This window comes from Glycine max, chromosome 18, assembly GCF_000004515.6.
Source record: "Glycine max cultivar Williams 82 chromosome 18, Glycine_max_v4.0, whole genome shotgun sequence".
NCBI lineage: Eukaryota > Viridiplantae > Streptophyta > Magnoliopsida > Fabales > Fabaceae > Glycine > Glycine max.
In genome coordinates this window covers 46,486,171-46,499,942 of record NC_038254.2, presented here as the reverse complement: position 1 = coordinate 46,499,942, position 13,772 = coordinate 46,486,171, and the positions used below count along the sequence as shown (strand labels likewise).

The window sequence follows — 13,772 nt, the reverse complement described above, 5'->3', positions numbered from 1 at the left end:
CCCGGAGAACAAAGCAAGATGCAGTGACCGAAATATAATCAAAAATAACACAACATACTTGTAAGTCAAAATGAAGTAAAAAAAATTGTCTTCCCAAACTGTCCAAACGGACAATTAAAGATTCAATACAACAATTAATCCAAACTATCCGCATTAATCGTTGTATTGAAGCTCAAACGGGAAACTATGGCTCACTCAATGAGGTAGAATGTAATAATAAACAATACTTACATCAGGGGCAAAAATATAATAGTTAACCACAACAGTTTAAGAATGACATACATACCTCCGAAGATGAGCAGTATGACAGTATTTGTTGCAGTAACACTGAAGTTGGCAAGTACTTTTTGCCAATCCGTAGCAGTCGGTACCTACAAATTAAGAATAATTTCATATTTAATAGCACAGCAAGATTACAGTTGTGCAACAAAAAAAATTGAAACACACATTTTTCATATGGCTGTAAGGTAATTCAATGACACAAAATTGTTTCCATCCATTCCTTCCATTTTCACCCTTTCCAAAAGCACAATAAATATACAAATATAGTTGTGCCTTTTTTTTTCCTTTTTTTTAGTTTTACAAGCATAATTAATATTTCTAAGTTGCAAACTAGGTGTTCTAAGTTGCAAACTGGGTGTTCAAGCTTGTGCTCAAAGAGTTTCTTCAACCAACCACTAGGATCGGTCTAGTGGTAGGAGAATTTGGAAAATTCAAACAAAGTCCTAGACTCTTGTACACCAAAACAGTTTCTTTGGCCTCTATGTATAGTACCCAAAAAAAAGGTAAATATGAAAGCGATCAAGTCTTACAATGATTCATCTACTAAGGTACAATGAATTCAGATCCTTAATGACATTAATGTTGTCCACATCCAAAGCTTGCTTCAAATTACCAGAATTTCTAAGGCAAAATTCATGAGAAATATATTTGATGTGCTCTAACTCATATATATATATATATATATATATATATATATATATATATATATATATATATATATATATATATATATATATATATATATATATACACACACACACATAAATATTAATTACAAAGACATCTAGAAAATTTTGTTTTCTCTTTCACAATATTAACAAAGTAGTGAATAGAATAATATAACTCAAGAAAAAGAGGAGAAAACACCCTCAAATTTGACAAGAGAGTTACAAAGCATTTCTTTTACTGGTACTTAATAGAATTTTTGTAGTTACATGTAACTAGTGATGACATTTATCATCTTCCATGGATTAGAAATGACTCTGCCTTAATTCAAGCTTTGCAACGTCTTGCTGTAACTTCTTTATAGTCTTAAATCAGACAGCTTTCCTTTGGAAAGTAGAAAATAACACCAGTGACTTTATTTTGTTCTCACGCTTTGGTTGAAAATGTTTTGGACAACAAAAGTGTTAACTTGAGTTCTAAATTGGACGGGCTCTGCTAACACAACTGAGCAATTACGGATCAAGTGGCCCAAAAGAGACTGTTGCTTCTTGCAACCTTTCCCAAATATTTTTTCTATTGGTTATTTCAGAAACCAGAAAAAGGATGCATTTTGAATTTGTCATTCCAAAAATAAAAAAGGAAGTATAGGAAGCAACTGGGAGTTGCATGAAACAGAAGTCCAAAAACATGGTAGGAAAGGGTTGGTGAAAGTATACATAAGGAGACAAAGCCGTTACTTCTTTTATCCCAATTTTTGCTATCTGCACCCCATAAGAAAAGTGAATGGACAAATATTGTGTTTATAAGTCCATGCTTGACACCTATATGAGTTTGATATATAGAAGGATAGTTCTCAAGCCGCAGGAGACATTGGACTGTAGTGAAATAATTGTATCTAGTAACATTAAGTCGTATTTGATTTATTTAATTTTTAGCCTAAGTGGGCATATAGCAGCAGCCTTCACAGAAATTAATGATCAAGTTTTTAAATATAAACCCAGAAAACATTAATGGGTTTCCCCCAAAGAGTTAGCCAATAGTCAATAATGATTTTGATTGGTTTCAGTCCCGTAAGCATTGCAAGCACCAAATTAAGAAGTAGGCAAATGCCTATTAATAACTAGAAAATTCAACTAACTAAAATGGTGAAAATTTTTAATTCGGGTATATTGCATTTTTCTTATGCTCTAGATAACCTTTAATAAAAGGTTTGAACTAAGGGGCTAGTTCTTAATATTCAATCACTTAATATATATTCAATGTGTTTTTTTTTGTTAGAGTTTTTTTTTATCTTTTTTATTTAATAGAGATATATTCAATGTGTTTGCTATCGAGCATTTCCTTGCTCATTTTTATTTATTTATTTTTGGACATATTTATTTTAAAACACAACTGAGTTTGCTACAAGAAGTCTGGATAATGAATTGTTAGGAGTGGATCATGAAAGTTAAAGCCTTAATTCAATTTTGAAATAGAACAAATCAAAACCTTCTCCAAAATTTCCTAATTATGTACTTCTTGTCACTCATTTACTTAATCCTAATTATGTACTACTTAATCCAAATTACTTAATCCGGAATAATACTATCAACTTCTTGAGTAACTGTTTCAAAAATATCATTGCTTTATTTTGAACTTAGTAATCCAGAAAACAACATGGATTCCAAATTACTTAATCCGAAATAATGCTAGGATATTTTCAGAACAAATCCAGAAGCCTAAAAAAATATTTTCACAGTCCGATTAACTTATGGATTACTCAATTCATAATTATAATTGCTGAAAAAAAAAGTAAACGAAACTTGTTTGAAGTATAATGGGCCCATCCACCTTTACTGGGACGGTATGACAGAATGACAGAATACACTAATTGTTTGACAAATGGAATTCTAGAGGCATACTCAGGGATCTTAGAAGGATTTAAAGGTTCCCCAAAGACCCAATTTCTAATGTCTTATATATGCTCGTCACTTTGCTTTGGGAAATCCTTCCGAGGATGAAACGAAGCACAGAACCAAAAGTGAAGAAGAAAAAGAAATGAAATTTGTTTTATTTTTTAAACTAATGATAAATATAGTAATTGCCACTGTTCATAAATAAAAGCCGCTGAAATATGAAATCAAATTAAACCTTTTAATATAATTTGAAGACCAAATTGATAACTAAGATACAAAAAGCTTATTATTGGACATTTGAATGAAATTAATTTTGTCAAAATTTTGTTAAAGAGAGCTACCAGTTAAATTAGGAAAAAAAATATAATATATTAATTTTTTGTAAAATTAGCCATGAGAGTTAAAAGATCTAAGCGACAACTTTAAATATCCATCTTTATGAGTGAAATTTCTTCAAATCTTGATGTTCTACTCTATCGAGAGGTCCAATAGCATAACTCCATATGTAACAAATCTATATATGTGACTGTTTTACTTACAGTATAATCTAAAGGGGCATAAAAATCTAACATAGGAACAATGAATTGAATGAAACAAGTGAGTAATAATGTTGAAAGTTGAAATTGCAGAGATAGATACCTGGCAGAGAATGTGAACCGCAATGAGGACGAGAGAGGCACTTGCACAGATTACCAAACAAATGTGAACCCTACCAGAGATCTATATGAATAAAGTAATTTTCCTTAGTAACGAACAAAATTCAATTTGCTACATCAAGAATTGTAGCAACGGATAACGAATTGGTGGAAATAATAATAAAGAAGGGTGAGGGTTACTTACGTAGACAAAGTGAGTGCTCCAAGAAAGAGAGACGAATGGACTGCGACGGAGGTGCAGCGGAGGACGGAGGTGACGGCAAGCAGACAACTAAAGATGCGAGGCTGCAATGAAAGGGTAGCGAGTCTGGTTCAGGGTTTTGATTATTAAATTGAAATAATTAATTTTATTGTACAAAGTAAATGAATAAATAAATAAAAATATCTAAAATAGTTATAATTTTAAATCAAACTGAGCTAACAACTGCTCATAAGTTTGGTTCGGGTCGAATACCAGTAAAAAATAAAAGTTTGTATTAGAGTCAAGCTGCGAACTCAACTCATTTGTAGACATGTTTTTTTTTTTTTTTTGAATTCTCATTTAGTGTCAACTATCCCTACTCTAATTTTATTTATTATGTTTTAATATTTAATCTTCTATACTTTTGTAGATTTAATTTATTGTTTTAAATATACTATAGCAATGTGTGTGACATGTTGCCTAACTAAAAAAGTGAGAATTTAACCTTCAAATTGTTAGAATCCAATTGATGTTCACTTGATTTTATATAATATGTTACAATATAATATAAAACATAAAGCACTAACTTTTATTTATAGTAATAATCTATCATAATCCTAATTAAATAGGAAACAAATCATGAGATAATTGTTAGAATCCAATTGCAAGGTATGGGGCTGGAATCCCACATTGCAAATATGGGATTTGAGTGTCAATTTAAAAAGGCCTTGGGGTCTCCAACTGCAATGGCTAGTTTTTTAGGATTGGTTCTCTCTTGGTTCTTGTCAATAATAAGGAAATATGAAAGCCAATCCTGGGAGGTAATTCAGATAATAATAAAATATGGAACTAATCTTAACATATAATTGAGATACAATTGGATGTTTTTCATTTATTCTAACATTATTCAACAAAAACAAACAGAAGCCTTTTCCACTAGGTAACACCAGCTACATGGATAAAATAATGTCATTGTATTCTGTTAACAATTAATAAATTTGTGCTTTCAGAGAAGCTAATGTGGTGGCTGATTATCTAGCTTCAGTGGCTTATTCTTATAACATAAGTTTACATTTACTTGTTGTTCCACCATCTCGGTGTGTCAATTTTCTGTTGAAGGGTGTAATGGGTCTTCCATTGACCCAAAGAACTAATATGCTAAAAGAATAGTAAAACAAAGCTATGGTACTTACCCAAAAAATTGTTAACCGAATTAACATAAGCAAGTAAGCAACATGGCTATATGAAACACCTCAGATTCTAGAAATAAATTTTGTACTCGCACACACACACATAATGAATGAATGAATGAATACAAGAAGCTTTCTTTCTTGATTGCTTTCTTAGTTACTTGAGGATACTTTTAATGCAAATTAGTTGAAGAAGAAAGAAAGACACGTTACTTGAAGAGAAGAGGTTTTTTAAGTTAGGGTTCTTCGCCTATTTTATTAGTGTTATATAAGCACCACATCAATAAAATTGTTTCTTAGTGTTATATAAGCACCACATCAGTAACTTCATTCCCATTTAACTTGATGGCAAACATTTAGAAGTTTCCTCCTTGATTCTCCCTAGGTTTAACTACTTTCTAACATTGATTCTTACATAAAAATAACAAGTAGTGCTTTTTACTAAAATAAGAAAACAAACAAAATAGAATTGGATTAAACAGGCAAACCATGAATCTTCAACTATTAATTTCAAATTCTGCAGCATACACGAATCAAATTAGTACAAATACAGTTTCATTTTCCTCATTTTGAATACATAGCATGAAATTGTGAAGCAAGCAACTTGTCAAGCAATAGAAAAAATACCAGACCAAGACATATACGTTCATAACAGTACAAGAATCTCAACTGCTTCAGATGAGAAGAATCTTGGCTACTATTTCTAACATAAAGTCCAAATATATACGTCTTTTCCGCCAATTACTCTATAGCCATCATTAAGCCAGCTTGTCAATGTCACCCATTATAAGTTGATCAGTTGAACAATTTGGAGAGAAAAACATGTTTACAGCTTTAAAAAATTGAATTTTAGAACTCAAATTGCTATTTATTTAATTTCTAATTTAGGTTCCATTTTTCTTTTGGCTGGTTTGGTAATACACTTGAAACTTAAAGCCCTTTCTGACTCATGATAGCAATCACTTAAAAAGGTTATAGCCAGAGGAGTTGGAAAATTAGTATGCAGGCTTTGCCTAGTCTTTTGGAGGTGCATGCATGAGAAATTATTGGATGGTAGAAAGTATCTAGACTATTAGGTATGTGTTTGTAGTCCTACTTAATTTTCAGCAGATGTGATGTCAAGTTTTTTAATTTATCAGAAAGTTAATAAAATTCAACTAATCATCATTTAAAAATCAAACTAATTAACTAGAATCATAGATAAGTAGTACTAGTTCTAGACCAAAGTGCATGTTTTAGGGGTGCCAAAGAAATCTAATGTCAATAAGGGGTGGGTAGGTAGGGGTGGGGTGGGGTTACACAGCCTGCAGACCAGTTCACATGACACACAAGGCTGGACAGGCTTAGGTCAGCAAAATCTTTTTCCATTAGCCTATGAAGGTTAGTTCGCATAACACGTGTTAAACATATTTGGTTGCGGACCAAGTTGTTTATCTGTATAAATATTAAAAAAAACCATTTTAGAAGTAAAATAAAAATCATTTTGGCTTGTGGACTAATCCATGGACTCAATTGTTTATTAACTTACTTTTTTTTATTAAAAAAAAGCATTTTGAGAATAAAAAGGATTAGCAGTTTGCAGACTGGTCGGTCTTAAATCAGTTTATGGCTAGTTAAATGTAGTTGCATTTAAATATGGGCTTATGCAGGTTGGTCCATTTAAATGCAGGCTCATGTAGGTTGGTGTGAACTGGGCTATAAGCTAGTCCCCACATATTTGTGCCAACAATTGTATGTTTGCTATCGAAATATATTTTTTTGGGTAAAAAATATTTTCATCAGCTCAGTTGCTGAGAATGTACTGCATATCTTCATTTGTGCCAAGTGGGTGAGAATGTTTTGGGTGGAAGAAAAGGGAAAGGATTGATGTATTTGGACTGGGCTTCAATACATACTCATCAATGCTTTGCCTTCTTTACTCTCCAAATCCCTTCTACCAAGCATATAAGCTGTGCTATGAGTATTCTTGTTCTTCTCATTTGTAATATTGGTTACATTTTTAATTTGAGTTTCTGCTCTCAAGATATTTGTGCATATTGGCATCTTTTGTGTACAAACTCCTTACATCTAATTGCACTCTGCAGGTGCTAAGCAATCCAGAAAAGACTCCTTTTCACACTTTCTTTTGCAACTATGATTTGAGTGACATGGCAGTTGGTACCAAAGTAAGATTTGTCAGTCTGGCTGAATATATGACTCAATTGATCTGGACATTTTCATTCCTAATGGCATAATTGTTCTGACAAGGCTAAATTTAGCTTTGAAGTTCATTGAAATCAGACTGTTGTGACCAGATGAGTGACTTGTAGAGGTTGTAACCCAAAAAATTGCCTTAAATATTGCTAGGCAGGGTGGCTTGGCCATAATTTTAAAAAAAATAAAACTAGAAACCAATAACAAGATTTAATTGTAAATCAACCATCAGACACATTACAAAATATTAGCATCATTGAAATACACAAATGAAGTGTTGAAAAACAGGAGAGCTAACACACTAATGGAAACTATATCTTAAAAAGCAAAGTACTACCAAGACATGAATAACATAAAGTAATAAGACTTTTCTCACTAACATAAAATAAAAATAAGAGATTGGAAATGGTAAGGAGTGCTAGCTACCAGTTCCTTTGGTGGAAGGAGGGTGGATGTCAAGCTTCATTTCCTCTAATAATTTTTTTTTTGGTGAGTTTGATTTACAGAAATCACATTCAATCCATTTGCGGTAGGAATTTTCACATGGTCTTTTGCTTAGTATTAGTCAGGTCTTGCCTCTCATATTGTATAAAGCTATGCACATTTAATTAATAATAGGGGATATTATTGGCAAAATATTCATTCTCTTATTGTTTATTAATCTTAGAATCAGAAATATGCCAAGATTGTAAGATCCAAATTTGGTTTTCTATGGCTTTTCTAGTGAGTTTTATTGGATCTAGTAATAGGGGGTACTCAATCAAAGCTTGCAAGTTGAAACTTAGGGGTACATAGCTTGTCCTGCCACACCTGGGTCCTGTATTGTATAGTACACTTATTTTTAATCTTCGGCCTGTTGGGTAATCATAACCAACAAAATATAGTCCACTTATTTTACAAACTGGGCTAGATCGACCCATTGAAAATGCAGGCCAACATGAACAAATCTTAGATGAGTTTAGTCGTCCGATTTACTCACCTCTAACTCTAATAGTTAACTAGGCGAAACTCTCTACTTCACCCTCTCTTTTTTTCTACTTATCATTACGTGTTATATTGCTGAGCTAACAAATACTATGAACAAAAGGTAACTAACTCAAAACAAATAAATAATCAATCATATTATATATAAAAAGATGAACAAACACATGTTTTTTCTTTCTTCCTTTCTTCTTTAGCCCAATCAACACCAAAATTATTATTTTTGGTGTTCATTTATATTTGTATATAATATTAAAATTAAATTGAGAATATTTTTTTTCTGTGAGTTGGAAGGATTCATTTTATTTGGTTGATAGAGTAAACTTATTTTTAAAATATAACAAGTATAAATATAGTACAATTTGTAAATTTGATATTCAGCAAATAAAAAAAGTTTTTTTCTTCTCAAAATCATTTCTTCCTACATTTTTCCTCCACTATAAAAATGATCCAAAAAGCATAGTTGTTGACTTCTTGTTTAAAATCAAGGCGTCCATCACCAATAGTTCCTCTAGGCCATTAATTACTATCAAAGTGATTTTTAACTAGATGTACTCTTCATATTGGTCTGGGTAAAGATCGTTTAAAAGATGTTGTAAGAAAAGAAAGGAAACACATGTGGATGTAATATGTGAATCAGAAGATCATTAAAACTTGGTTTGCAGTAAATGGGAAGAACACTTCACACCATACTCATGGACGACAACACAAATTGGTTGAAATCGTATATCGCGTACAAGTCATCCTCATAAATCAGAATTTGGCTTTCATTTCCTTTCTCTAACTTTCCACACTAACACTATGAAACCAACATCAATTGTAGCGACCTCATTCCCCCTCCTCCCACACATCACCACTATTCATTGATAAGACCATGATCATCCTTCATTCTTCGTGTGCCATTCTCTTCACTTCCGACATTATACACACATATAATATTTATATTATAATTTAATAATAAATTTATGTTGAAAGGCATAGTAATTTAAAATGAAAGAAGCAACTACTAAGTGGGTGGATTAACTAGTGTATGATTGGTGTAACTTTGGGTTCAAATTCTGAATACATAACTGCATTATATAATGATTCAAAGAATACATTTGAGTTGGTGTGAGAATCACAATTCACAGTAAAGCAAAGAGAATGGACCGTGCCACATGGACTTGGTCCAATGAGGGAAGCCGCTATCATTTTTGTAATACAACAATACAAGGCTATGGCAAATTTCTAATTGCATTCTGTAACCTCTCTCTCTCTCTCTCTCTCTCTCTCTCTCTCTAAAGTTGGTCTCTTTGTATTTGCTTGTTATATGTGATAAAGTGTGAGTGAAGTTCATTTAAATTTCAAAAATTGAACAGCATATGAACTGGAAAAAAAGGAGGGCAAACTTGGCACACCTGAAAGACCCCTTTCAGACCTTGGACTGCTAAGCTACAGAGGATATTGGACCAGGGTTCTCTTAGACATTCTGAATAAGCACAAGGGAAACATTTCTATCAAGGTACCATATTCTTTTCTATTAATGTTTCTAAGACACAGAAGAATTCATCTATTCTGTTTACAAATAAAGTTCATTTGATTGTGCCTGTGTTCAATTTAATTAACTCCAATTATTATATATAAAGTATAAACATGAAACCCCAATTATATCAACTAATAATTAACTCTTCTTTTGAGAAGCCAAAGAAAAGAAATTTTTGACAACCCAAGTGTACCTTAGGAACGAAGTATTGCAGGAGCTTCTAGTGCAACGAGAGAGAATATTATTAGTGCTGCAGCCACCAACTTTGTTTGAAACTGAAGTGAAGTACACCCATGGTGTTATCAAACTTGTGCTTCCATGTTGAGCCTACAAATCGAAATCCAAATCTAATTTTCTTTTGTTAGTGGCACATGGTCAACAGATGCCTTTACAAAAAGAAAAAAAATTGAACGATAAAGGTTGTTACAGTCCAAAACAAACAAACTCATAAGAAATTTTGAATATGCCTAAACCCCAGCCCTAACATTCAACCCAAACACTAAAAATTGTTTGGGCGAACAAGCGATTGTAAACACATTTCGTTACCTGTGGGCGAACAAGGGACTGTAGGAGGCAAGGGATGACTCCTGCTACCGCGCGAACTCAGCCCACCAAAAAACCCAGCCACACCACGTCGAACTAGATAGGGATGACTGCTGGAAGCGCGCGAACTCAGGCAAGGGATGACTGCTGGTAGCACGCGCAATAGACACGCACGACGGACGAGGAGATGCGAGACACAGGCTGAGAGGCAAGATTGAAGCTTTTCGAGCACGAACGCGTTTCAGTAGCTAGGTTTTGTGTTTTATGTGAACATCGATAAAACGTCGTTCCACGTTATTACAAAATTGCCACTAGGTGGCATTCTAAGACGGTCGTAAGGAACCGCCTTAGATTCTGTGACGTAAAAAAAATAAAATTATTCTGTTAATTACAAAAATGCCACCGCGTGGCATTCTAAGGCGGTTCTGTAGAACCGTCTTAGATTCAGTGTCGTAGAAAATTAATTTTCTAGTAGTGTCGTTAATATTAATCTATCTATTAGACTAAATTACACACGCTATGATTACAAAGTTTGAAAGTATTTGGTATTCATGGATCCATCCCTTTATGCAACGTTAATTATAATATATAAAACCAGTTTCCGACGAGAAGAATTCACCAGATTATTCTTTAACCCTTAGTATTATCTCTTGTTTATATGGGCTGTCATAGTTCATAGTCGTTAGTTTAGAATAATTTATTTATCATACATACTCTCTCTCGTTCACACTAGGAGAAAGTACACGATTCTTTCACATGTTTCGTTTTTCAAGCAGAAACTGAACTAGCTTTCATAAACTCAACAATGATACCATCACCCTCCTCCTCAGTCAGAACCAAACGGTTGATTCCCTCATCATCAACACTGATCCCAATTTCCCCACACGCTTTGCTGGCACGTGCGCAGAAGACAAGCTTGTACAAGTATTCAAGGGAAGATTTCTCGATCTTAAACCAGCCACTCACCGTGCTCCTCCCGTACCCGAGTAGTTTCACACCTTGCCCTTCTGGTAGACCTTTAACAACGGTCCAGTTCGGAGGAGTGGGGGCACACGACGGCGAAGAAGCGAAGGCGAGGTTCAGAATAAGGCCTTCGGAGATGTAAGCGATTCGATAAGGGGATGAGATTCTTACTGGGAGGCCCCTGAAAATCTGAGCAGTGCGAGATTGCACCACGGTGAGTGGACAGGTTTCGTTTCTGGTGGCGGCGAGTTCTAGTCCGCCGTTCTTTACCCCGAAGAGGGGTAGGATGTGGTATGTGCCGCCGTTTCGAATGGCGGCGCCGTCTCTGTCGGTGACGGCATCGGCTCCGGCTGAAGGGAGGTGTGAGGTGAAGGCAGAGAGAAGGAAGAGAGTGAGCAAGGTGGAAGTAGTTGTAGTAGGAATTGAACTCTTCATTATTTTGGCTTGTTGGACTTCAAGACAATGTATTGGAGTGACCAAGGAGGGTCTATTTATACATGTAGATGTGATGATGGCTAATGAAAAATTAATATAGAATAGAATATGTATTAATGATGTAAAATATTTATAAAATAATTGAATAGTTTTTTATATAAGTTAAATTAATTTAGGTATAAGTTAGTTTCGTAGAAGCTTCTTCATTTAAATTAGTTTATTTTTTAAAAAATAAATTATTTATATAAAAATAAAGTTTAACTTATGAAAATAGTTTATTTAATATTTTTTATTTTATTTTTTCTAAAAAATTTACCGTTACGTACCCTAATCGGAATTAGATTGTGGTAGAAAGGGAAAAAAAAATGGTGTTTTTATTTACTATTTGATAGTATCTCATGCAAAAGATTGTGTCAAAAAGAGTATCCATTTAGGGGGGGAATGTGATCAAATAAAATAAAGTGAGATTAATTATTATTTAAATAATTTACTTAAAATGAAATAAAAAGAGGAAAAATATTTGTTTCTTGCAGAAAGCAAGTATCCTCGTCAGATTTAATTAAAAAGGAAAAATATGGAATATTTTTTTAACAAAATATTTAAATTATAAATGAAAAAATAACTATTAGTTAGAATAATTTTTATTATATTTATAATGATTATAAAAGTCAATAAATTTATCATACAAACATCATGATTTATAATTAGATGATAATATTAAAAAATTACACATTGGAAGTGAATATATAAATTATTTTCTCTTTTTTTCTTAAATGATATAGAAATAACAATGTTGATAAAGGGATTTGTACTAATTGTCACACCAATAACCTCTTGTCAGGTCAGATTTGTCAGTAACCTTGTTAGAGATGGAGACGAAGGCGTTGGTTTATTAACAATTAACTTGGATGGGTATCGTGTAGAGCCGTAGAGGTACGTCATGGTGGGTTTTGTTTTCCTTTTGATGAAATAACAATTAATTTCTTGTTTTTCACTCTGGTTATGAACAAGGAATTGAATTCAGTCATTAAGCATATAACAAGTTCTAACAAAAAGAGTAATTATGCATTTTCTTACATTTTTTATTATTTTATATAGAAAATATTATACAAAAGAAAATATATTTAATTAATAATGTCTTGAAAAATTATAAAAAAAATATTCAATATACTTCATACCAAAAAAATAAGAAAATTAATAAAAAAATATTGTAGAAACATTTACATTGTTTATGAATAACAAAAATAGAATATACTTGAAAAATGCAACAATGCACGTTTTAATTTATTTTTAACTTTATTATTTAGGATATTTATCTTTTAGGATTTTAATGCTGGTAACATTTTTTTTTTTACGTGATAACATAATTACTTATAAGTAAAGCTTTCTGTTGAAACGTAATGAGAAATTAACAGACTTGTAATTTAATATTACAACTTGTTAAATCATGATGAAAAATCTTTATTCAAAAAGACTAAAACATAATTACTCTTAAACGTAAAGCAAAACTAAGAAATTAAATAGTTATTTTATAATAAGACTTTAGTAACGTATAATCTTAAATCTTAAAGTACATATAAAACATTCAAATCAGTGTAGCTTAATTACTAACACTTGAAATTTGTAAGAAAAAAAAATTTAGTTCAATTCTCACATAAATCTTTGAGATAGAGTGATGAATTTTAAATGTGACTAAATTTTCAATTAAGGATTAATAGTTAGTCCAACTAACTGAAACTTATGAAATATCTCGAGATCCCACGAGAGTCAATAGGTTTTAATTTCAATAGTTATATATAAAAATTACATATATAATGTATTTATTATAAATTTTTTATTAAATTTTCTCATTACTTCAAAATATTAAATATATTTTAATTTTAAACTATGCATATTTTTTCATTATAGGTACTTAATATCCATCAACTTTAATTTGCATATAACTAATTAAACTTTAATGAAAACTATCTCCAACTACATTTTTTAAATCTATAAGACTTAATCGAAAATTTTACTTAAAAAATCTAATCTCAATTCTACTTGGAAGTAAATTTTTTTTAATTGAGTCTTTTTTTCATTACAACTCATTTTCAGTCTAATATATGAATGTTCTAAAGAGATTAACAAAAATCATAATATATATTATTGTAAATTACACTCTATTCCATTGTCATTTCACACTTTCTTAATTTACCTTTTACAAAATAAAATTATATCACCAAACTCTCTTTTGTATATCTAAACTTCCGTGACCTTTATATTTTT

The 13,772-nt window shown here is 31.9% G+C and overlaps 1 protein-coding gene across 1 annotated transcript; it reads right to left on the bottom strand.

Moving 5' to 3' along the window:
• Positions 1-10,638: 10,638 nt before the first annotated feature.
• LOC100799676 (trypsin inhibitor A) lies at positions 10,639-11,535 on the bottom strand. Its single transcript, XM_003551472.4, has one exon. The coding sequence runs from the start codon at positions 11,505-11,507 to the stop codon at positions 10,878-10,880; it is 630 nt and encodes a 209-aa protein (XP_003551520.1). The 5' UTR covers positions 11,508-11,535; the 3' UTR covers positions 10,639-10,877.
• Between the last annotated feature and the right edge of the window lie 2,237 nt (positions 11,536-13,772).